General features: G+C 39.3%; 1 protein-coding gene across 1 annotated transcript in view; it reads left to right on the plus strand.

The window, feature by feature from the left end:
- Positions 1-3,649: 3,649 nt before the first annotated feature.
- The window catches only part of SLC39A10 (solute carrier family 39 member 10), a 35,153-nt gene continuing 13,855 nt past the window's right edge, over positions 3,650-24,947 (plus strand). The window contains exons 1-3 of the mRNA XM_081314533.1: positions 3,650-3,890; positions 19,901-20,923; positions 22,114-22,321. Coding sequence (XP_081170659.1) covers positions 19,910-20,923; positions 22,114-22,321 — 1,222 coding nt within the window. The 5' untranslated portion in view covers positions 3,650-3,890; positions 19,901-19,909. The remainder of the gene's footprint in view (positions 3,891-19,900; positions 20,924-22,113; positions 22,322-24,947) is intronic.

The following is a 24,947-nucleotide window of genomic DNA, read 5'->3' on the forward strand; positions in this document are numbered from 1 at the left end:
GAATGCAGATCCAAACCTGCTGTATTCTGAATGGGTGTAACTTCACCTGCCCTTAATCTGCTCTCCAACTCCAAAGAGTTATTAACACTGTAATCATAATTCTTCAAGGGCTGAAGCTTAATGTAGAAGTGGCAGGCAGATACCAGCAAACTTCTGAAAGTTGCCAAGTGCAGATTACATAAAACAACTCCCACAACAGGAAAGAAAACCCACTGGAAGTTCTTGCAGTCTTAGACATAACTGTACGTGGCTGAAGTGGAAGAGGGCCATGGACTTCTTGAAACCACTCTGGAAGATTCTGAAGAACCGAGAGGTGGGTACCATGAAACTTGTGGGCCAATCCATCACATACCAAGCTGCTGATTTTTAGCCCCTTTGCTACATGTTCCAACACATCCATCAATAACTTTCAAAGTAACAGAGCACCTAAACAGAACACTTTGTTATGTTAGTAAAGTATACCCCACATCTTCACACAATCTGCAAACAATTCTGAAACAGGGCTCTGAACTGGTAATGAGCAGTAGTGAACATATTTTTGTTCTTGCTTTGTAATATGATGTCTTCTTCTTTAACAAACATGTGTGATAATTACTATAGCGCATATCACTTACAGGACAATTATTGTCCCATAAAGATACCAGCTCTATAAAAAAATTATGCATTTTACATAAATCTAGCAAGATAGACAATACTTACATTTTTTAATTTCAACTGGATTTATTCTACAAATGTTTCTCTTAATGTGAATGTTTTTTTTAAATCCCATTTATATCCCGCCCTTCTCCGAAGACTCAGGGCGGCTTACAATTTAAAGCACAAATCAATGTGCTTAGCAATAGCCTTCATTCTATGTATATGCCTGCTTATTAGGGCTTTCGCCCCCCCCCCAAGCGGCATTATTACAAAGTCAGCTTATTGCCCCCAACAATCTGGGTCCTCATTTTACCTACCTCGGAAGGATGGAAGGCTGAGTCAACCTTGAATGTGCTACCCCCAAATACAATGTGATTATTCCTTAACTTTACATTAAGAAATTACAATCACACTCTTGAACAACTTTCTTAATCTAATGCCCTCCAGATCTTTGTCAAACTATAGTTCTCATCACTTCCAACCAGGTTGCAAGAGTTGTAGTCTGATAAAACATCTGGAGGTAACTGGTTAAAGAAAGGTGCTTTGAATAAAAAGCTATAAAAACAAGTATTCTCATCATCCCACTACTTTCTTTATAGCAGTCAATGTAAAAAGCCAGCTCTCTGTATATGACCCTACATGTAGTGCTGAATTAAAAAACAAAAAAACAAAAACAGGGGTTTGAATTACTCAGGAAAGAGAAAATCAGACTCCATTCTCCTTTAAGAAATATAAACTATAGGGGCTTATTATAAACTATTTACCTGACACTGAAGGAAATGTGTGGGAGGTGCAATCTGGACAGGGGAGATAAATGAATGAAGCTTATGTGAATGGTTGACAAGGGATGCATTGTTGAATAGGTCTCCACTTAACCTGATCTGATCCTTTTGTTTTTAACCTGGAAGAAATGGCAGTTCCTGAATATCTAAGTGTATTTTTTTTAAAAAAGAGAGAGAGATGTTTCCTTGCTGTTCACATCTTTTGTTTGAAAGCCAATACTCAGGTAATGTGCATTTGATCCAGTTCTTGTTAATTTTGACTTAATATGCTGTGTGAATTTCGTATGATCTATAAACCATGATTTAAAAGAAACTTACTTGCATTTCTGTAACCCTTTAGTTGTGATGAAATTCTAAGAGATTAACTGCTCCAAAGAGGCTGATATTACTTAGTATGTTCTGAAGCACTGCATAATTCAATCAACTATTGTGATTTCCTGGATTTTCATTAGTGCATGGTGACTTTTAGAATATTGTGCAGCTATAATTGATTTCCATAATTGATTTCTACATCATTTTTTTTAAAAAAATGCTGAAAATCCATGGAAGGGTTACAGAGGTAACAATGACATCGGCGTCCCACATATATTTCTAGGAACAAAGTAAAGTGATTGTTACCATAAAGGCATTTTTATACTTTCAAATGTTCATTTTACAGTGATGGCCCACATCTGGGAAATAACTCCTGAAGAACATCCATTAGGAACATAATTTATTAAAGCATCATCACAATGTAGGAAAAACACGTAAACTTTGTGCTTGGTATGATACTTCCAATATCGGCTTACTGGATTACTATTAAATGTAGACATTAAGTCTTTCCATACTGGAGTTTCAAGGAAGATTCCTGTAATACTATCTTCCCTCATGTATCTCCTTTCTTAAAAGGGTTTTTTTTCTTCCTGGTAATGAAGATTGAACATTTGGATCAGTTTTGAAGATGGCTGTCAGGTCCCCCAAACCCTCATTGTTTCCCCTGCATAGTTATTCTAATTTTGGGGCCTGCCATTCTGCTGGGGGAGGGGGAGCATGCTTTTTCTTGGGATAACTTTCACTTTCTACTTTCCCTCTCCTGCCTCTCTATCATCTTGAGAACAGAATGTGTCTTGAGAAATGAAAGCTGGAGAAGCTCTTGAAATGCACGCCAACTGTACCAGCTGGCCAGACTTCACGCCACCTGTGCATTGGCTGGAACTCAAATGGACATTATGACTTTGGTGGGAGGAGGAACATTGCTAGCTTAACTATACTATTTGCAGGGGTTTTCCCCCAGATCTCACCTTGACTTCCCTACTTTCACTAACCCCTAATAAAAGTTCCTTTTGAGACAATGCGTTTCAAGAGTTCTGCTTTCTTGGGTGGTTAGCTGAAGTTGGTCCTTACAATGGCATTATCCACATAAAAATGAAGGACACCTTTCATCTGAGTTCAACACTTGCTAACTTAGGCACATTCAAATGCACTTCTTGGTTTCAAAATGCCAGTGCAGTCCTCTGGAATTTTCTTCCCTTGCCCTATGTAGCCTACAGCTCCCAGTGACCTTTTATCCAAGGAGAGCTAGCCCAAACCGGATTCGTTTTTTCCCCAAGATCAACCAAGATTGGACACCAACTGGGATACAAGAAGTCCAATGGCTGTTCCGTACATCCAAAGCCCAACACGGCAGATTCAGTTACAAAGCACAAAACGTGTCCTAAATAAATGGCCCACCTAGGAACCAAGTAATTTATGAATGGGGGCCAATTAGTATATAAGCCAATTTCAAAATTTAGAGGTTTCGGGCCAGGGGTTATTCCGGTGATGGCCTTAATCGTACTTTTCATTCTGTTGTCCTTCCTGTGCAAATAATGTCTTTTCATTCTTTTCTTGCTCCACCCTTGAATTGCTTAAACTTTTACCCCAATTCCTCTCTCCAGGGAAGCGGTGAAATATGCACGATCCTCATTTGCACACCAAAAGCCAAGAAAGGCTCCAAGTGGGCGGTCTCCGTTGTACAGGGGGTTTACAAGCGGCTTCCCCAACAACCGCCTCGATCCAGTTAAACGCCGCGCGAAAAAGGAAAACGGCCTCCTTCGGCTGAAAGCCCCTCGCTCAACTGCGCATGCTCTCTGCGAAGTGCCGCAGCCGCCGCTAACGCAGTTACGCCATTTGCGTAGGGCCACTACTCTCCGCATCGGCCCTGCAGAGGCGGGGGGGGGGAAGGGGGAAGAGGTGAGGTGGCGTAGTTTAGCCGCGCGCCAAGCCACAGCTCCGCTTCGGCAGAAGGTCGGCGCCCGGCGTAAGCGATTTTGATGAATGGCGTAGCGGAGGCCCTGGGAAAGTAGCCGCAGATAGCCGTCGTAGTAGCAGCAGCAGCAGCAGCAGCAGCAGCAGTAGCAGTAGGAACGCTCCGGAGTGGGAGGAGGCGGCACCCGCGCGCGGCGGTTTGGTACCGAGCGGAGAGGGAGATGCACACGGCACACTCGAGCTGAGGTAGCTATAAAACCCCGTTTGTTTACATTCCCTCCCCCACACAGGCCGGCCGGCCGGCTCCGCTGCGGTAGTTTCTGACGGGAGAGGGAAAGAGAGATGGCGGGAGGGGGACGCGCGGGGTGGTCGGGGCGTGCTGCCGCCGGCGGGAGAGGACGAGGGTCGGTTCGAAGAGAGTCTGAGTCTGCCTTGCCTCGGCGGCGCTGCCGACGCTAACGCCCCTCGGCCTTGCTACGGGAGTGAAAGAAAGCCTGAGGAGACCAGCTGCTCCCCCCCCTCCCCGCCCTGAAAGCTGCCGTTTCTGCGCCCGTCAACCCACCCGACTTCCAACGACGGGCTGGCGGGTGGGAAGCGGCCCGGGGAGAGAGAGAGAGGGGGCGGCGGAAGGGTGGGCTAGGCTTCTTTGTTCGCGGGAGGCCGAAGTGGCTTCCCCCTCCCAGTCGAGGTGTGAGGGGAGGCGCGGGCAGGGAGGGCGAGGAGGGGAACAAAGATAGGAGCGCCGCGGGGTTTGTTCGACCGGCGCAGGCGTGGTAGATGGGTTTTGAGGAAGCTGGCGGGGAAGCTTGAGTGATTCGGGTTTCCCTCTTTTTTTTCCTGGGCTGCCCGCGAGCTGGAGAGTTTTATCGGATCAGTTTCGGGGCCTCGCGTGGAGGCGCTCCGTACTGCACAATGCCTCTTATTCCTCCGCCTCCCTTGCTCTTCCAAATTTCAGGCCCAGAGCCGCCTTCACACGTGTCCGTAGGTACAACAGTGGAGGCCCGCCACGAGGGTATTCTTTGGCTCTCCCAACGCCGGTGGCGCGAACTCACTTCCGTGGAAAAGTTTTTTTTTTTTAAAGTCCTTGATAGTGGCTTAAAATGGGACCGACCCCGTTTGATTGCGACGGGGGGGGGGGAGGTTGGCGCTGCTGCTGTTCGTATGCGTTTTCAGAGCAGTCATTTTTTTACTTGCCTACGTCTTTTCACACTTAGTTTATTAAATTTATATGCTACTCCCATCTTCCAGTGTTTCCGGGCGGCTTATAATATGGCTTTCCTTTCTCTTCCTGTTCTCTGGTCCTCTCTTATGCGTTTGCCTACCCCTTGCTTTTTTCTTCCTACCTTAAAAGGGGCAAAATAAAATGGAAGGGTAGGCCAGTAGAATTCAACGGCAATGAAAAGCAATTCTGGTGTAGAGGTTAAGGTGTTAAATTTGCCATGGAAACTTCACTGGGATTCAGACCAATCTTATTTCCCAGCTCAATTTACCTGACAGGCTGCTATTGTGGGAGTGAAATAATTTTCTTATAAATTGTATTGAGCTTTTGGAGGGAAAATAGGAGATAGAGAGAGAGAGAGAGAGAGAGAGATGATAGATAGATAGATAGATGATAGATAGATAGATAGATAGATAGATAGATAGATAGATAGATAGATAGATAGATAGATAGAATGAATGGACAAATAAACTGTTTCTACAGATTATTGCCACAGAAAAGTTTGATTAATTCCTAGGACCTCACTTCATTGCTATTAAGTATATTGAACTATGTAATCCCCTCATAGGCTAGGAATTACAGTATGCCATACAAAGTTATTGCAATGAATTTGGTTGGAAAATATTAGTTTCTGCGAAAGAATTATTTGCAATTATTTAGTTCTACGGAACTAAGGCTAAGTCCTGTTACGTTTCTGTACTGTAAACGAGGTGTATAAAATGGTCTAGTTGCAATGCAGGTAAAAATGGAGCATGCATTTAAAGGAGGGTGTTTGATGGGTTTGCAATCCAGTAAGCAATTTTTGTGCATGTTAAGATAATGTTAGAAGTAGTTTGACTACTAGCAATCATTATTCTATTATATAATAAAAAATTTTAGGCACACTGATTCTTCGAATAAAAATTTAGTATGCAGATCTTAACTTTAAAAAGCCATCCACAAGATTATTTGCAAACATGTTAGTGTTTGTCCTTGTTACTTTAAGAACTGTGTTTTATTTGAAGATTTTAAAGTGAAGATTTAGGGTGCTAATCTAAGCAGATCTTTTAAAAGTAAATTGAGTTTTTCTCTTACCCTTACAATACTGTTTGGATTAATACCTTCAGTATTTGTAAGCCAAAAAAAACCACCCACCCCACATTCTCCCACTCTTTGTTAAATGCTAGTGAAAAATCAGTGTCATCTTTAAACAGTTTTTTTTATCAAAAGTATTTTCATCTACAGATGAGCTATTTTTACTTGTCAAAATATGACTACAAATCTGCACATATTCCAAAACATGCACTAGCATTATACCATAGCATTTATCTCACCAGACAAGCAATCTTGATGTGCTAATGCATATTTATTTAGGTAGATGTAAGGAGAAATTGAAATTAGGATCCCAACAGATTTTTTTTCTAAAAATACAATTTGTGACATCATGGATAAATCAATTTTTTGTGGAATTTACCCCACTTCTGTATGTGTACGTCTGCCTTCGAACTGTGGTTGACTCATGGCAACTGCCTCAAGTCCCTGCAATTTTTTAGGCAAGATTCCATAAGTGGTTTGTCTGACTGATCCAAAATCGCCCACTCTGCTTAGTCCTAAAGTGGGACTAGAATTCCCAGTCTCCTGGATTTTAGCCTGATGCCATAACTACTATACCACACTGGCTCTCCCCAAATAATTGTTCATCATAATACAGATCGCTTGTAAAATTTGCTGGAAATGATTGCCTTGAATATAATTTGCTTAAATACATGTTGCATTTCTAGTGAATATCCACTTAGTTAATGCAAGCTGAATTTTAGGGTCATTAAATCATGTTCTACCATTTTATTTTTTAATTCCATTTATATCCTGCCCTTCTCCGAAGACTCAGGGCGGCTTACAAGCTTAGCAGTAGCCTTCATTCTATGTATATGCCTGCTTATTAGGGCTTTCACACACACCCCCAAGCGGCATTATTACAAAGTCAGCTTAATTGCCCCCGACAATCTGGGTCCTCATTTTACCTACCTCAGAAGGATGGAAGGCTGAGTCAACCTTGAGCCTGGTGGGATGCGAACCTGCACTAATTGCAGGCAGCTGGTGTTACTCAAGGAGGCATTAGCCCACTGTTCCACCAATCAAATTAACACAAAAGCAGCAAAATACACCAAATTTTAGTCATATATTGGGATCAACATATTTAGTGCAGCAAACATATAATAAAAGTTTATATGGATAAATTGGATAATCCAAATCAACGAGACAATGTACATATTAAAACATATATTAATATACAGGGCTTAGTTTTGGAGCTATATATCAAAATTGCATTCCCTGATTCAAAAAACAGTCGACCTTATTTTTAAAGTCTTACACTGTTATGTTAGGCAAGGTTTAAGAAAATCTGGAATGTTTGGATTGTTCTTGGTTTCAGACAAACCTACATCTGGGGGGAGGAGAATTCCAGAGAGGGAATCCAGTATGCAGTGAATAGGACAGGGCTGGTACATTTTATCCCCTTATACTCTCAGCAGCTCACAGTGTAGCATATCCTGTTGATCCACTTGCATTACTCTTGATTTTTCCAGCATCTTCCTTCCCCACCAGATATGCTGAAGGAATACTGACATTTATTGTGAAGATTTTCAACAGAAAGCAACAGGCTCTTGGAATGATATATTCTACTAGCTTCCTCCTTTTATTTTCTCAGCATTTCACTCCTGACCACTTATGTACTTGGCTGTTTTCTCTCATCACTTTTTTTCTAAACTACTTAACTGTGGTCCAACCCAGGAGCCAAACAGTCCCATTTTGTTACATTCTCAGACCAAAACCATCTGAAACTTGAGCATGGATCAATCAAAGTTGATTGGTCTATGTGCATCCTTAAAAGCCCTTAAAATGTAATCTCTGAATATTTTGCAATCCAGTTATCTTTAGTTCAGCTAGTTTGGAGAATTGCTTTCCCAGAATAAAGCTTAATTGTGCTTTGGTGTAAAATAATCACAAATTCTAACTTGCCATACACAGGCCTCCTATGACATGATGTAGCTAACTAAGGCTCTGTCATTTGTTTGGTATATCCATGCTTCACATAGCATGCTAAATTTTTCATGGATTTGTCTGGTTGAGCTACCCATAAAATGAAAAAAATTATGGTTCCTTTCAAGAAGAAGCAACTGCATGTTGGGGTTTCTGCCAAATGTAATTGTGCAAAACTGAAATCTGAAATATTGGTTGTACAGTATCGGATTTGGATAAAATTGCCTGTTCCGTACATAAAACAATTTGTACATTCCGTATATGAGTTGGCACTTGCTCATGGGAGTAACTAGAAGAAGGGATTAAAGCATGATGCTAATGAATCAATAAAATGGCTCTGCAAAGTTTTGGATTCAGTTTTGAAAAGTTACTCTTAAGAATGTTGCATCATCTCATTCAAACAGCTACATTTATTTCACCTCATTCAAACTACATTTATTTCCAGAATCACAATATAGGAATTGCAGAATCCTAAAAAAGAATGCAGTTACTTGATTGAATTGTTGGGAGGTTCTTCATTTACACATTTAAAGTTCCCTCATCTGAAATATTCTATTAAGTAAATGGATTTTATATTTCATATAAATGATAGCCATTCTAATCTCAGTTCCATCCTGATTCTTTATCCTTGCTATCTGTCTAGGAAGGTGTTACGCAATCTAAATTGTTTTGGTATTTTAGTAATAAAAACCTAGGCTATTTTTTAACTTTATAACAACATTCTGTCTTACACAAAACCTGTATTTTTATGTTTATAAATCTGAAAAATACTGTGTGTGTGTGTGTGCGCGCGCGCGTGCGCGCACTTTTGTGATGATGGCTGGCATAGCCAATACATCTATACATATGTAAAAATACTACCTGACCATAAGATTCTGAATTTAATCCACATTGTACTGTAGTATCGTATGTAGCAGCATAACATTTATATGGCTATATGGGTTAGGTAGTGAATACTGAGCTGAGTCACTTTATTTTATGTTGCCATTTAACATTTTGCTTCAAAAGTAACATCAGTACATAGTAAACAATTTAAAATGCATTAGAAAAATTATTTTTGGAGAAATTGCAAACTTTCTATTTTTTAAAAAAAATGAGAAAACTGAATTTGAACAAAATCGATTTGTACAACTAGGAATGAAAACACAGCCAAAACATGATAATGTCTTACTGATAATATTATTGCAAGTCTGTGGCTAAAATGGTAAATAATTGAAGGCTTAATCCTTTGAAAATGAGTGCAACATTTCAGAGTGTCAACTTACTCTGCAATCTCTTTAACATCAATTTAACTATTTTCGGAAAGTTGGCATTATTTTTGATGATTCTACTTGAAATTAAACCATGTTTATCATAAATGTGCAAGAAAAATGTCTATTTAATGTCTATTTTTATTCTTATTTTAAGGGCTGAAATAATGTTAGTGAGATTTGAAATAAATTCATAAATATTTTCAAAAAATTCCAAATTTGTCAAAAGTCAATTTTGAGTAATTGTTTTTGAATTGTATGATCGAAATAAAGTTTTTTTTGACAAAGGGATTGTCTCTTCTTTTTTAAGCATAGAAACTTGGTGCAAGCTTTTTGCCAGTAGGGTACTTTATATGTAAATAAACAATGCAACATATTGCCTAGCCCTAGATCATCACAATATAGGAGAGCAGAAGCAGCAGCTGTAGTTAGCATTCATCCTTACAGCATGAATAATACAACTACAACATCAAGTCATAAGTTCATTATATTTGAGAAGTAGCTGTTTTTATTACCTCATACATCAAACCATGCTTTTCAGTGAAGGTTAATTCTTTTATCTGAAATCAAATGATGTGCATACATGTGTGAATGAGTTTTACCTCACATTTCAATAAAATATAAACAACTTGATAAGTAAAACTTTTAGGCAGAAATGATGCAGTTCTTTCAGAAGTATTTTGTTACATTAATTTATTACATTCTTACACATTTCCACTTGGTTTCCTTTGGCTTATAATCTATTCAATATAAGCCCTGCCCGGTTCCATAAAATTTACTCAAATGGATTTAAATCAATGATGGTGTGAATTCTTATTTATCATCTGCTCCCACCTGCTGTTGAAGTTTAGTCTTGAGTGTCTCCAACAGATTTGCAGTTGGGAAACAAGACACCGATGGGAGTTTTTCTTGGATGAGCAGGATTTTGCTCATACAAGGTGTACTAAAATATTTCTCATTTGTAATTTTAACATTCCTGTTATGTTTGTACATAAGCCCATGCTAAAAATACGATAGATTAAGTGACTTAAAAAGTGAGGCGTGGATTTGAAAAAAGCTGCATATTTTATCTGAAAAAGCTATTGTTGCTAAAAAAAATTGAAAAAGATTAGGGTAAATTCATATTTCTCTCATATATTCTGGAATATTATTTTACAGTATTTGAGGATTATCTCATCTCTTGAAAACTAGCATCTTAGTAGGTTATTTAACTAAGGCTAAGATTAGCATTTTAAATGCCTCTTAAGCTTTTGTTGCTCTTGGGACAGAACATCCTAGTTTCAGATGACATCTGTTTATGGAAAGTTCAAATCTTCAGTCCCACAGATTTCTATAGTTGGCACAAATCAGTGACATGCCCCCTATCTTGGTAATGCTTCCTTGTGCTTTGTTAGATAATTCAAACAAGGAAGATCATGCTTCCTTGTATTTTGTTACATAATTCAAACAAAGAAGCAAATGCTTCCTTGTACTGTACTTTGTTAGATAATGCAAGCAAGTTGAGCTGCAACCTGTAACAGCTAAAGAGAAGACCTTAGCATTTTAGCCTGAAGATTTAGAACATAATTCTGTCCATGATTTTGGTATTTATTTAAAAAAAAATAACTGGCACATAATTTCAAAAAAAGATTCAAATATTGCTGGTCTTCCTTAGAGAAAGTGTTGCAAGGGAAAATGTAGAAGAAAATGCAACTAGAGTAATATTGCACTTGCGTGTTCTTTAAATGTATGCCTTGTCTATTTAGACAAGTGTGGATATTTTAGGGAGCAGCAGATTAAATGTTTGCTCCTCACCAGCAAAGATTGTTGTTCTTATGACTGGACATCCTAGTTTGAGATGACAAACCAGGATGTCCAAGTTCAATGTTCAAGTATGTATCCTCAAGATGCTCTAACAGATTTTTATACTGGTAGAAATCAGTTACATGTCCTTATGCTTGGTGATGCTTTGTTTTACTTATGTTAGATAATTCAAACAAGGAAGCTACTGCTTCCAATGTAAGATACCAATGTAAGACAAATACATCTTGGTTTCCTTCTCCAATTGTCTGCTTTATCAGAATTAAGGCATATCAGACAAGGGAGATCTCCAAAAGAGGGATTGCCAGGGAATAGAACAGGAAAATGTAAATATTCCAGTAGTTGTGTACAATAGGAAATAATTTTATGTACATTCAGGAATAATTATGAACTTTTTGGTTTTGTTATGTTAATCTATCAAAACTGTTGAGGCAGTAGAAGCCGAACAAAGAATTGCTTTGTCAGTGTGAAAATACAGTAGTGTTGAAACATTCCTTTGAAAGATTATTGATTTTGTTTATATATCTGAAGAATATTATCATTAAGGTAGTTTATAGGGTTAAAAGGTTATGAGGACTAAAATCTTATATTTAGTTTTTAATAATCGTGTTCCTAGAAAATTCAATTTATATACAATATAATCAAATACCACAAATTAGAAATCAAGGCTATAATAAAGGATTTGCTGACAATTCATCATTTCTAGATGGAAATGTTGGAAAGCAGGTGTAACATCTGGAAATGCCAGGCCAGGGAACGAGCCCTAGGATGTTCAATGTGTTGATAAGAATCTATTAACTCCTTGCTCCACTGCAATATTTTCTTAGATGCTATCATGCAAGGCAAATTAAGCAGTTAAGATGTGAAGTTAGAATCTGACACATTGATGTTTTGTTTGTTTTGGAATGTAAGATATGATGATAAATGCTTGTGAAAATAAGTGAGTCATAACGAGTTAGTAAGGCTTAAAACTGATCATGTGTATTCTAAAATAAATCATATGGAGTGTAGAATTTACTCCTAGGTAAGTGTGCACAGAATTACAACTTTTTAGCTTTGAATTTGAGAATTGCAATACAAAATAGATAATGATTTTTTGTTAATTTACCTTGTTTAGATGAATGAGTGGCTTTCTCCATTGTTAACTTTTCTAAGACTGGATAGTTGTTGGCAAAATTACTTTTGCCAGTTAGGTATAGAAATAGAAAGGTAGATGGTTTTTTTCTAGAGTGGTTGGCAACAGTCATTTTTAACAGCTTGTGTGGTTGCTATAGAAGATGACTGTGAATGAGCAAGTTGAAAGAGAGATATTCATGCATTTTCCTGCCATTGCATTTTGTAAAGTGACATTTTTAAAAAGCTGAAGTTAATTGCCTGCATTTTCATGTTAGCTGTTGGGATAGACACTTCTCTTTCACTACCGTATACTATGCAATGTAATTCAGCCATTAATTTCTCAGGACAAGAAATCAGGACAATTGCTTTTTAGCCTATGTACAGTGTTGGTTATTCATTTGTAGTCCTGAGTTCCTAACCACTGGCAAGTTCAGAGGAAGTAGAAATAATATTTATTTTGGGGTTCCTTCTTTTTCTGTCCCACACGGTTAAGAAGTATATAGCTTTTTCTGCGCTACAATTTATTTATATAAAAATGATGTCTGCATGCATGATCAAATTGCAAAACTAAATTATTATTTTTTACATTGAAGAAGGCACATTCTCTACATTGAGGAAGGACTCTGAGCAAAATCACTGGAAATTTTAATTTGATGTGATGATGTCAGACATGCAGCATTGTGAGCCACATTTTCTTTTGAAATTTTATATTTTAGTTATTTGATAACTGCTCATTTTCTTAATGATAAATGCATGTATCATCAAATTTGTACTACATAGTATTACAGCACTCAGAGGTAATATATTCCTCCTTAAAAAGCAAGATTTAAGCATTGAATTGCTTCCAAGGAAAGGCTGGGGGAAAAATCTGGCAATACTGCTGTTTGAAGAGCCAATTCAAAAGTGGGTAACATGTATTCATACACATTCCACATATGCATTCCACAGAAATCACACACTGCAGGATTTCAGCAGCAAACCATGGAAATGTTTCTCTATTTTCTGATGGAAAAACAAAAATTGCTTACAAATTTTAATTTAGTTTTGATATACTATAGACAGATGAACTACCCTATTGTTCTCCCCCATCCCCGCCCCTCACGCACATATGCACATATCCCATTAAAAAGAATAACTCCAAAATACAGAGTCCCTTTCTTGTAATGCATTTATCTTAGCAAAAAAAACCAGTGCATAGAAAAGGCTGCCAGATAAGTATCCGTGGGATGCAAACCTCCACATTTGATAAAAGTGTGTAAATTCAGATTTCATTGAAAGAATGTTAATGTGTTCACATGGAGTTAAATTTTGAGTCATTTTCTTTTTTTAAGCAACTAAATAACTTTCTGCTGAAATAAAGACTACCGACAAATATGAGTATTCAGAGCAGCTTCTGATTTACCCTTTGGACCCATAGCTTAGAAGTTGAAATAGATCAACAGCTTGCTATTTTGAAAGAAAATACTTAAGCAAGACTTTTTGTATTATAAGATATATTAATTCTGTGAGTATTTATTTTGAATAATTTAGTGGAAAACAATATTACCATGTACAGGTAAAACTCAAAAAATTAGAATATCGTGCAAAAGTTCATTTATTTCAGCAATGCAACTTAAAAGGGGAAACTAATATATGAGATAGACTCATTACATGCAAAGCAAGATAGTTCAAGCCGTGATTTGTCATAATTGTGATGATTATGGCTTACAGCTCATGAAAACCCCAAATCCACAATCTCAGAAAATTAGAATATTGTGAAAAGGTGCAATATTCTAGGTTCAAAGTGTCCCACTCTAATCAGCTAATTAAGCCATAACACCTGCAAAGGGTTCCTGAGCCTTTAAATGGTCTCTCAGTAGGAATCACAATCATGGGGAAGACTGCTGACCTGACAGTTGTGCAGAAAACCATCATTGACACCCTCCATAAGGAGGGAAAGCCTCAAAAGGTAATTGCAAAAGAAGTTGGATGTTCCCAAAGTGCTGTATCAAAGCACATTAATAGAAAGTTATGTGGAAGGGAAAATTGTGGAAGAAAAAGGTGCACAAGCAGCAGGGATGATGGCAGCCTGGAGAGGATTGTCAGGAAAAGGCCATTCAAAAGTGTTGGGGACTTTCACAAGGAGTGGACTGAGGCTGGAACTATAAAGCGGTCAGGTTTCTATCCCTAGATTTTTACTTTTCATTTATGCTTTAGAATTGGTTATACTAGACTTCACAAAAGGACGATTTGTGTATGTTACAGTAGAGGTCACCAACCGTTGGCAGACTGGAGGAAAAGGGAAGGGGAAGCATTTTACATGTGTGTGTGTGTGCACAGGTCCATGAGCACATGCGCGCGCCACAAACAGCATTAGTGTGCTACTCACTAGATCTTTCCCATTCTTGAGTGGCGCAGTGCCTGTGGTACACATACCACTAGTGGTACATGGGCACCTGATTAGTGGTATGCGTAGGACGGGTTGAACAGCACTGTAAAAAAAAAGTAAAAAGTGCTTTTACTAACCTGCTTTCAGCTGTGTTCTGTTTTTTCGCTTCTCTGCCTCCGCCATGTGTTTGGTAAAAAAGAAAAAAAAGTTCCATGAGACTTTCTAACTTCTCGCGAGATCTCGCGAGAAATTAGAAAGTCTCGTGGAAATTTTTTTGTCCCACAAACATGCGACTGAGAAGCTTCTCCATTTGTGGGGCTGGTAAGGGGTACCGACAAGTGGAAACCTAATGCCTAGCCAGTGCCCAGTTTCAGTTGGCAGAACCTGGCTAGGCTTCTTCCGTCCAGAAGTCTTTTGCGCTTGCTGAAAGAAGGGAGGGAGCCCCGCCTTTCCTCCCAAACGCTTGACCGGGGTTTCTGCGATCACCCCTCCATAGAAAGCAGGTGGTTCACAACTTGCTGGGCTCTACCATCCTGTTGCTTGGCCGCGGCAAGAAGTTGACAAAGTTTGTGCTGGACAGAGAGCTGAGCCCGAGTCTGGTGGGCATTTCCCAAAGGGTCCTGCAGCCTCCCACCTTCCCTTGCCCTGGGGGGGGGTGGGAGTTCGTCCCTGTGGGGAATGAGAGCCAAGGAAAAGAAGCGACGGCAGCATGCTGGAGAGGCTGGCCAGAAAAGACCGGCTATAGGAAGGCTGGACTAGTGGCCAGGCGAGAGAGCTTTGAGGCTGCGGTGCCAGACTTGCCTGCGCTGAGCCGCACTGTGGCTGAGAGGTGGCGGGCGATAGAAGAGGAAGAGGAGCAAGCCTCAGCAGCTGCCAGCGGCAGCAGCAACAACAGCATCCCCGAGAGTTTCTCCAGGCTCTGGACGGATGTCATGGGGATCTTGGTGAGCGGCTGCCCTACGGAGACGGGAAAGGTGATCTGGGTGGTGCACCAGGGGCTTTGGTATCCTCTTTTGAAAGGGGACTCTTGGGGACAAAATGGGCCAGCCCAAAGAGTCGCCTTGTTGGCGGAGGGGGTGTTGGATCGGGCACATTGGTGGGAAAGGGGGGAAACATTTGTCCAGAAGCAGCACCTCTTCCTTTGCATGCCGATGCTGCTTCTTGGCTATCTAGAGCAACCCACCCAGGAGGGTGTCGGGCAGGTTAGGAAATCCTGGCAGTTTGTTTTGTTTTGGTTCCCGAAGCCCCCTTTCTTGTTCTGCAACGGAAGGGGACAGTTTTGGGTGGGTTAAATGTATGGGCCGAAAGCGGCACTGATCCTGGCGCATCTGCTGAGCCCCAAAGAAGCACTTACCACCTGAAAAGCAGCATGGCAGGTCACACAGGCAGCCCTCGGCCACTCCTCTCCGCACCTCCAAATCGATATCTGGGCCAGCGTGCCTGGCTGAGGAATTCTGGGAGTTGAAGTCCAGAAGTCTGTATATCAATTTTGCCGCATGTCGAGAGGCATTACCTCACAAGAGACTCAACTCTGATCGTTGATTGGTTCACTGTCCCTTGTCAAGCGACTTGTAATTGGGTGATGCCGTTAAACTCTTGTGCTGAGCGGGAGGGCATGCCGCCGTGGCTCTTGCTCTCTGATAGGCTGCGGGAGCCACTGCGGAGGGGAGGGTTATTTTACGATGGCGGGTGAGAGAGAGACAGGAGGGGAGGTTATGGCGGGAGAGATGAAAATGCTTCCGAGTGGCCTCATCATGGCTGCCGCCTCCCGTTACGGGTTGTGTTTCTTTCAATCCTGGCCCGCAGCTCCAGTAAGCGGGCAGGTGAGCACGAGACAGTTCAGGGCATCTCCAGCTGCCCCTTTTCCTCTTGAGCCTCTTTCTGATAACGGAGGCTCAGGATGCCTAAGTGGCCTTATTGTTAGGAAGCGATGATGAGCTCATGTTGATTTCTTAACTGGAAATCCCCCATCAGAAAATATTTCTTATCATTAGGAGCATGTCTTCTTTTGACAGCTTGGGCTATACCGAGTATTAATTTTCCTCAATTTATGTCTGTAAAGTGATTTGAGGGGCGTGGTTGCTTGGATTATGATAGAAGTGTTAAAGTTAAGGTGGCATCAGGTTTCTTGGTAAAAATGGATTAGGAAGGAAGGAAACAATGAGAGGGAGGGAAGGAAGGAGGAAGGGGCAAAGAGGGAGGGAAGGAAGGAAGGGACAATGGGAGAGAGGGAAGGAGAGATAGAGGGAGAGAGAAAGGGAAAGAAAAGAAGAGAGAAGGAGAGAAAAGGGAGGGAGAGAAAAAGGGAGGGAGAAATAGAGAGAGCTAGAAAGAGGGAGAGAGAAATAGGGAGGGAGAGAAAGAGATAGGGAGAGAGAAAGGAGAGAGAGGGAGAGAGAGAGGGAGAGAAAGAGATTAAATTAGTAACATGGTTGTTAAGTGAATCTGGTTTCCCCACTAATTTTGCTTGTCAGAAGGTTGCAAACGGCAATCACATGACCCTGGAACAATGTGACCATCATAAATATGAATCAGTTGCCAAGCATCCGAACGGTCATAAGTGTGAAAAATGGTCATAAGTCACTTTTTTCAATGCTGTTGTAACTTCGAACAGTCACTAAGCGAACTGTTGTAAGTCGAGGACTACCTGTACTTTATCATTCCCCCCCTTTTTTTGGGGGGGGGTCAAGTTTTTGACACGGATATTGCATTATCCTAAAAGTGGTACAATGGGTGAAAAGGTTGAAAAGCCCTGTTCTATTTCATTAGTTAATTCAGAGTCATCTCTTCCACAAATATTGCTCTCCCTTTGGCCTTGTTTAATCTTTGTGTTGCAATAGGTGACTTTCAGATAATAGACTTGCCCTGGGATGGGACAGAAGCGATTGTAAGGAAAGGAATCTGTCCTATTCTTTTACAGTTATATCTTCCTGTATCCTTCCTTTGCTGAGAATAACTTGTGCAGAATTCCTGATATCTGATCTTGTGCTGTAAGATAAGGCAGACCAGAGTGATGCTACTAGCTTGATATTTATCTTATACCGTATTCAGAAATAGCTTTTACCTCAGTCACAGGGTGACTCCTGGAAGGGAGAAGCTTGAGCAGTGATCTAATTCAGTCCGTTGACATTAAACAACCCTGACAGAATTGTTCTTAATCCATTTTAATCTGTTTGCTTTTAGCCTAAATAAATACACATCAACAAAAACTTCCTTCTTCTGCTTAAAACTTTCAGAATTCATGCTAAGTCTAGTGGAGGAAGGATGGAACTTCTCATCTCTCCATCAGTCAATTTGGTATCATTTTCTCTATGACTATCTCAGAAAAGTAGAGGAGAGAAAACTCTTTTTTGCCAAGCCACTTGATGAAAATTACTGCTGTGTTTTCAATCTATTTTTAAAAGCCAGAAGTTTACATTTTTCTGTAGCCCATACATAAGACCTTGTCTTTCCCAACTATGATGCAACCCAGGCTACTTTCTTTCATGTAATTTTGTAAAATTACTTGCATGACTAATTTACATGTGGCATATAATTTAGATTGTCCTGAGATGTCAGGCTTTTTTTAGGCCACCAGAAGGAACGAGAAGCTAACATTTATGACCTTTGAAATGTTATACTTATGCATATACCTGGCTTAGATTTATTTCAGAGCCTCATTGGATTTTTTTTAACATTTGTGGCATTGGACTCATTCTATTCTGCAGATAGTTAGACCCGGTTTTATTTAGCATGATGAGCACTTGTGCGACTGCAAGAGACTAAGTCTGTAATTTTGCATCATACTCAGATAAACCTAGAGATTTGCTCTGTGATCTGCACCTTTTGTATATTCCCCTATTCCTATTACAGTCACTGTAATTGACAGAAGAGATAGCCTTGAGGAAGAGGAGCGCAGCCACAATCAAGACAACAATCAGATAAAATAAATCTGATTCTGGAATAGAAATATAAATTTGAAAAGGCATCTCAGACATGATCTATTTCTTATGAAGATAAACGGAAGAAGTGGGGGAAGTGCATTCAGACTTACAAGATTCTGTTACTCTTAACAAAATAAAAGTAGTATTAACTTGCATGTGTTTGTTTTCCACGTTTGGTCTATGTTGGAGGGCTGACGTATCTCCATTTCTTGGCAGTTTTTGCAAATAGAAAGAACACTATGTATATAATATACATACACATATACATACCTACCTCTACATATACACTCTTGGGTCGTAAGAAAAGATGGATTGATTTGTGATTATGACGTAAAATGAGCTATTGTTGGTTAAGCGAATTGTCTTTTTTTTATATGCAAAATTCTTCAATAAGTGCAATTCTAGAAGGCATTTTTTAAATTTCAAGTTTATGTGTGGCTGTGAAAAAGTCCCTCGATAATCAGCAAAATTTTATCATGCAGGATCACCGTGCAGCTTTAGCACTAGATGAAGGGTTGAATAAAAAGTAGTAATTATTTTATTATGATTCAAATCCTCTTGCTGCTTATGGCTTAGTTTCTCAGGTCATTCTTCCAGCCGTTCCCAAGACAAAAAAAAACCCTGACCTGAAAAAAATTACTATAAATTCAGGGGCGAGGGAGTTGTGAGGAAGAAACCAGCACCAGTTCTGGCAATTTTATGAGCAGCCTGCTCTCTTACAGCTTTACAAGATCCATTGTAAATCATCAGTTTAAAATTTACCTCAGCTTCTTTGCTTGAACAAATGTCAGCTTTTATAGCTTACATTGCCAGAGCAGGACATCCATGAGGTTAATGGGCCCTAATTTTAAATATACAAAAATAGAACAAAATCAGTGACCTGCAATTTGTAATTACGTTTAAAAAAGACATTCTGTTCAAAATACTCAAGATGGGCGTGTTTCTTAATGTGTTCATATATTAAAAACAGATTATAGGTTTTTTTTTAATAATGGTACTCTTGGATGTCTTAAGGCAGTCTTCTAATGAATGGACATTTTAATAAGAAAAATGAGCTCTTTGGAAAATGTTTTTCACCCCAAAGACTTTTAATTAAGTAAAACAAAATTTTTCTCTCTTATTTCATTTTTTTCTAATTTGAACATAAGTATATATGACACTAAAAGAAATTGGTGACTAGCTAATATACAGAAATTTGAAAACATTATTTTTCCATACATAAATAGGAATTTGAATGTACTTTTCCAATTTGACTATACTTTCCATTTGCTTTTTGACAGTGGCCAAGAAATTGTATAGGCATAGCGATAACTCTTTGATTTACAAATAAATCTGTTAAAATGCAATTATAGGTAAGATTACTTTTATATTTTTGATTGAAGTTTCATGGTCTGTTTCTTATATGTAGCTTACATAGGTGCTTACATGTTTATTCTAAAAAGTATTTTTAAAATTAATAACTATACTTCCGATCACTTTAAACTACATTTATTGCTGCAGGTAATTCAGCAACACCCCCAAAGAAATTAACAGGTGGAGCTTTCCTTTTTCTTTCCTTGCAGAAAACGGAAATGAAGGTTCATAGGCACACACAATTTTGTCTCATTTGTTTGCTGACATTTGTCTTCCATCAATGTCACCATTGCCATGAAGGTGAACATAGCCACAATGACTGCCAAATCTCGGAGAACGAAAGGACCGAGCCTGAACCAAGTAAGGAAGCTGAAGTTAAACAGAAATACTACATTGAAAAACTCTTTAATCGTTATGGTGAGAATGGAAAATTGTCGTTTTGTGGCCTGGAGAAATTGATGACGAGCCTTGGCCTTGGAGAAATTAAAATAGTAGAAATAAATCATGAGGACATTGGCCACGATTATGTTTCTTACTTAGATGTACTAGATACACAAGAAGGAAAGCATTCTCATTCCCACAACCATCCTCATTCCCATAATCACACAAGCTCAGAAAATCAGACTGCGAACGAAGGGTCTAGCAAAAGGAGCCAGAAGTGTGATCCAGTGACAGAAGTTACAGAACCATCTTTGAAGCCTGATGGTAGACATGCTCATGATTCTAATAATCACAGACACCACAAGCATCATCACCGCCGCCATGCACATCGCCACATTGACCATAACAATACTCATCAGTCTCATAATGATTCCATTGACACCAGTGATCACGGGGAACCAAGTCATGAGCCTTCCACGGAGACCAATACTACTCAGGAACAGCCTGAAAGAAAACTACGTAAGCACCCTAAGAAATGGCGGAAAATGAAGAACAGGGAAGTTTCAAGAGTTACAACACAAGATTTTACTCTCAATCATGACTCAAATGAGCAATATGAACATAATCATGTCCACAAACATGACCACGTGCACGATGTGTCTTTCTCACATGTACGTTTTCATGAACACAATAATGATCATTCAGCTACTCATGGACATCAAGACCCAAACCCTGCGAGCGGGGATGGGTATCGACATACCAGCAAGCGAGAGGCACCTGATAAACAAATCAGCGTGGGGAAGCATACTAATCACAAGAACCATAATGAAGATGAGCATTCTTCTGAAGAGGTCTGTATAAGCCCAAAAAGAACATTATGAATCTTTAAGAAAAAGTAGCCTTCCCCACCTTTTTGCCCATCAGAGCCAGCTGTTGTGCTGACATTACAAATTTTAAAAGTCGCTATTCTATATAACTGTGTAAACTAAGGAAGAACTAGAGCAGAGGTCCCCAACCTTTTGGGCACCGGGGACCGGTTCCGTGGAGAAAGGTTTTTCCGCGGGCCGGAGGGTGCATGGTTTTGTATGTTGCCTGCATCCAATGGGTGGGGCTTTGCTTGTTTGTGCAGACCGTTTGCTGGCATGCCACAGCCCGGTACCGGTCCATGGACCAGGGGTTGGGGACCCCTGAACTAGAGAGTCGGTTTGGCGTAGGAGTAAAGGTATCAAACTAGAAAGCGGGAGACGGGAGTTCTAGCCCTGCCTTCGGCACAAAGCCAGTTGGGTGACCTTGGGCCACCCAACTTTCTCTGTCCTAGGAAGCAGGCAAAGACAAACAACTTCTGAAAAACCTTGCCAAGAAAACTGCAAGGACTTGTCCAGTCAGTCTCCAAGAATTGGACATAATTGAATAAAAGGGGGGGGGGAGAGGAAACTATACAAGGGTTTATATAGCTAAGGACTTATAGATAGATACTTGTTTCATTGGTCATTGTTGAACATGACTAATATTTAATAAAGCAGGAAAAATGGTTATTTGTGTAGCTATTTAGGTTTTCTCAAGATAAAGCCAAGGTATTTTTTATTTGTTTATAGGACCAACAGATTTTTGTAATTTCTTCCTCGATGACCTGATTAATTTCTTAATCTTGCATGCTGTTTAAAACACGCAAGGCAAATATTTAATCATCCTTGGCTGGTTAAAATGAAATGTCATTTCAGTCAGCTAATGATGAAATACTGTTTACCGTTCCCAGGAAGGATTTTAATATGGATAAACATTTCTTGGAATTTAGGTTTAATCTTTTAAAATTCTCAGTAGATGTAATGAATAAATTCTCCCTATTTCCCCTCCAGAAAACAAACCATAGATAGTTTACTCAACATTTCATATTCCCAGGTCCTTCAATATGTGATGGTTCATGGGCTAGGTAGCAATTCAAATGACAGAAGAGACCGTGTAATTTTACGAGACTTAAGTAGTTAAGTAAGTCTTTAACGGTAGGACCTGCTTAATTGTTTTCTTCCTAATTTGTTTGCAGTGCTTAAATGTCACACAGCTGCTAAGCCATTATGGCCTTCACCCCAGTTCTCCAATTTCTCCCAGCTTATTTACTTATCTGTGCCCTGCATTGCTGTATCAGATTGATAAGCGACTTTGTATTGAACATTATGAAGACCTGCATCTCGAAGACTTGAACAAAGGAAACAATGTATCTCTCGGGAATGTGGAGAAAACTGGTGCTTCAGGTGAGGAAGAAAGTAGACTGAAAGATTTGTGGATTTTCAGATTAGCTAATGTAATTTCATTGGATATAAATAGCCTCACAAAAATCTCCTTAACTTGGTCAGGCCAGTTCAAGTAATAGAAGCAGCCTACTTGGTTGTTTGTTTGGGAAATCCACTTAAGTTCCTAGAGTCATCCTTCTTCACATATTGTATCCACTGTTGAATCCCGTTTTCTTGCTTATATTGATCTTCAAGGCAATGGGGCAGTATTAATTCCCTGTCTGATTTTTTTTTTTAGACTTCCAGTTGGATAACATGAGCAGTCCAAATTGTGACAGCTCCTAGAACACCCATTGTTGCCTATTTGCAGAGTCATTCGGAGTATTCCCTGTTATAAATAAGTACAATTATAGTACAGCCTTTTGTACAGAAGCAACCATACCTCAAAACCCGAGGCCTTATTTATTAATCTCTGGCTAAGGTGCAGACATGGAATTCCTATATTTAAATGTCTGCTTAAGGCAACCACTTGGGGATGGCCTGTGGCTTTGTTATACAAATAAGATTTTCATGTTTATTTTGTTTTGTATGGACCTGGTAAAAATCACTTATGATGAACCCATGTAGAAGAATGAAGAGTAATTTTGTGGGCATCACCTCTTAGTTGATGCCCAGGCAGATATTTTTGTTGGGACTGAAGGCTCCATTCTCCATTTTATATTCCATTTTTAAAAAAAATAAATAAATCTAACTGAAGACATTTAAATGGAAATCTGGCATGCTACAAAGTGAAACTTCATCTTTCTACTTTATTTTTGTGTCCAATAATGCTTTGAGCCCCATTTTGTATCCCCCAAAGCATTCCTAAATGATCAGGAGTTGCAGTCAAATGCTGTATTTGAAAATCTGTTAAACTGGTCCAGGAAAGAAAAAAAAGGAAGATAGAAATAAACAGAGTTGAGAATGAATGTCCTGGGAGATTAGATTGGATGGCAGAGAACAGCCTCTACTTTCATTTAGAGGCCTGGTTTCTGATTGGCCACGTGCATATCATATTCTCAACATTGCAAATATGCCCACTGCCTCAAAATGCTAAAAGCTTTATGTGCTACAAGGGCAATTAGTCTTAAGAAAATTTTAAAAATGGACAAGGTTGGTTGCACGCATGTTGTTTAGGAGAAAGCTCTCCTTAAAGGTAATCCCATTATTTCAACCCTATGGAATAAGAAAGGTTCAAAGGAAAGGTGATACCATCTACCCGGTTATGGCCATTGAAACCTGGCCATAGAAGCCAAGAGCAAAGTTGTAAAAACTGCAGTCTGGCTTGTCCATTGTATTCTGAAAACGACCTGAACCATGAACATTTTTGACACCCTAGGAAGGTACAGGATATAATGACACTGGAGGTGCCATTTATGTGCAGTGGGTGCTTGAAATTGATGGATAAGTTGCTTGATATTGTTTTTTTTTTAAAAGAGGCATTTTATATGTGGACCTTTCTCCGCATAGATATTCATAGATTCCCATGAAACTGTCAAATGATGAATAATAACATTTTGTTTTAAAGCTGGCACAAATGTTGCAGCTGTAGAAAAAGCTTGGAGAGGATTGCTCTTCCTTGGATTGTTAATAATGAGTGTTGATTAGTTTTGCAGATGCTTATTAGCATTCTCAGAAATAAAACACCAAATGAGTATGTGTGGATATATATTAATAATTGTCAGAAAAAATGATCTGGTAATTATTTTTAATGACTGCAACATCATTATGAAAATGTAACGTTGTATATAAATCTCTTGTAGTGATGCATCAGCTCCACTCTTGCTAACTTTATTCAAAGATTCATAACACTAAATAATCTTTACACTGAATTTGTTAGCAAATAATTCTTTTCTCCGGGTAGTCTTGTTTTAATCAGATTTGACCCTAGAATTTATAGAAAGGTTGCTAAGCACTTTGTGTCAATTAAAATGTCAAATTTGACTTTGTGTATGCTTAAAAAAAATACCAAGAAAACCTGTTAGCTTGTATATGTCTTTAAACCAGGCTAATTAGAAAGTTTCCATTGATAACTGCTTCTTTTTTGAAAGAAGCATTTTTTTAATTAGGTGATGAAAAACCGATAATCTCAAAAGACCTGCAACACCATAAGATACCTAATTTGGTGGGAGGGGGAACAAGAGGCAGTTTATTTAAAGGTAGCTAGTGTTTCTGAGCACAAATAAAATTATCTTCAGTTTATATGAGTGGCACTTGTCCATTCTAATCAAGAACCTGTCTGGTTTCTCTTCTGGACGTAGAAGATGATCTTTGATACAAACAAAGAGTTCTCCAGTTTCCTAATTATTGCTTTAACAATTGTTCCGTTCTGCTAGTTGAAAAACAAAATTACAGGTAAGGCTCTGGTAATCTGATGCCCTTGAAGCACGTTGATCTTTCAGACCCAACATTTCCTGCCAGCGTCATCATTGGTCTTACTGGTGAGGAATGATGGCAGCTATTAGTCAAGATATCTGAAAGCCTTCAAGTTGGAAAATCTGCACTCAGGCAGTGCTTCAATATCCCTTCTGTTCTCATTTGCAGACGTGTCACATCAGTTTTTCCGGATACTAATTTTTTTTCCACCCTTATTGTTCCTGCTTCATCT

Source organism: Vipera berus, assembly GCF_964194415.1.
Source record: "Vipera berus genome assembly, chromosome: 1".
Taxonomy (NCBI): domain Eukaryota; kingdom Metazoa; phylum Chordata; class Lepidosauria; order Squamata; family Viperidae; genus Vipera; species Vipera berus.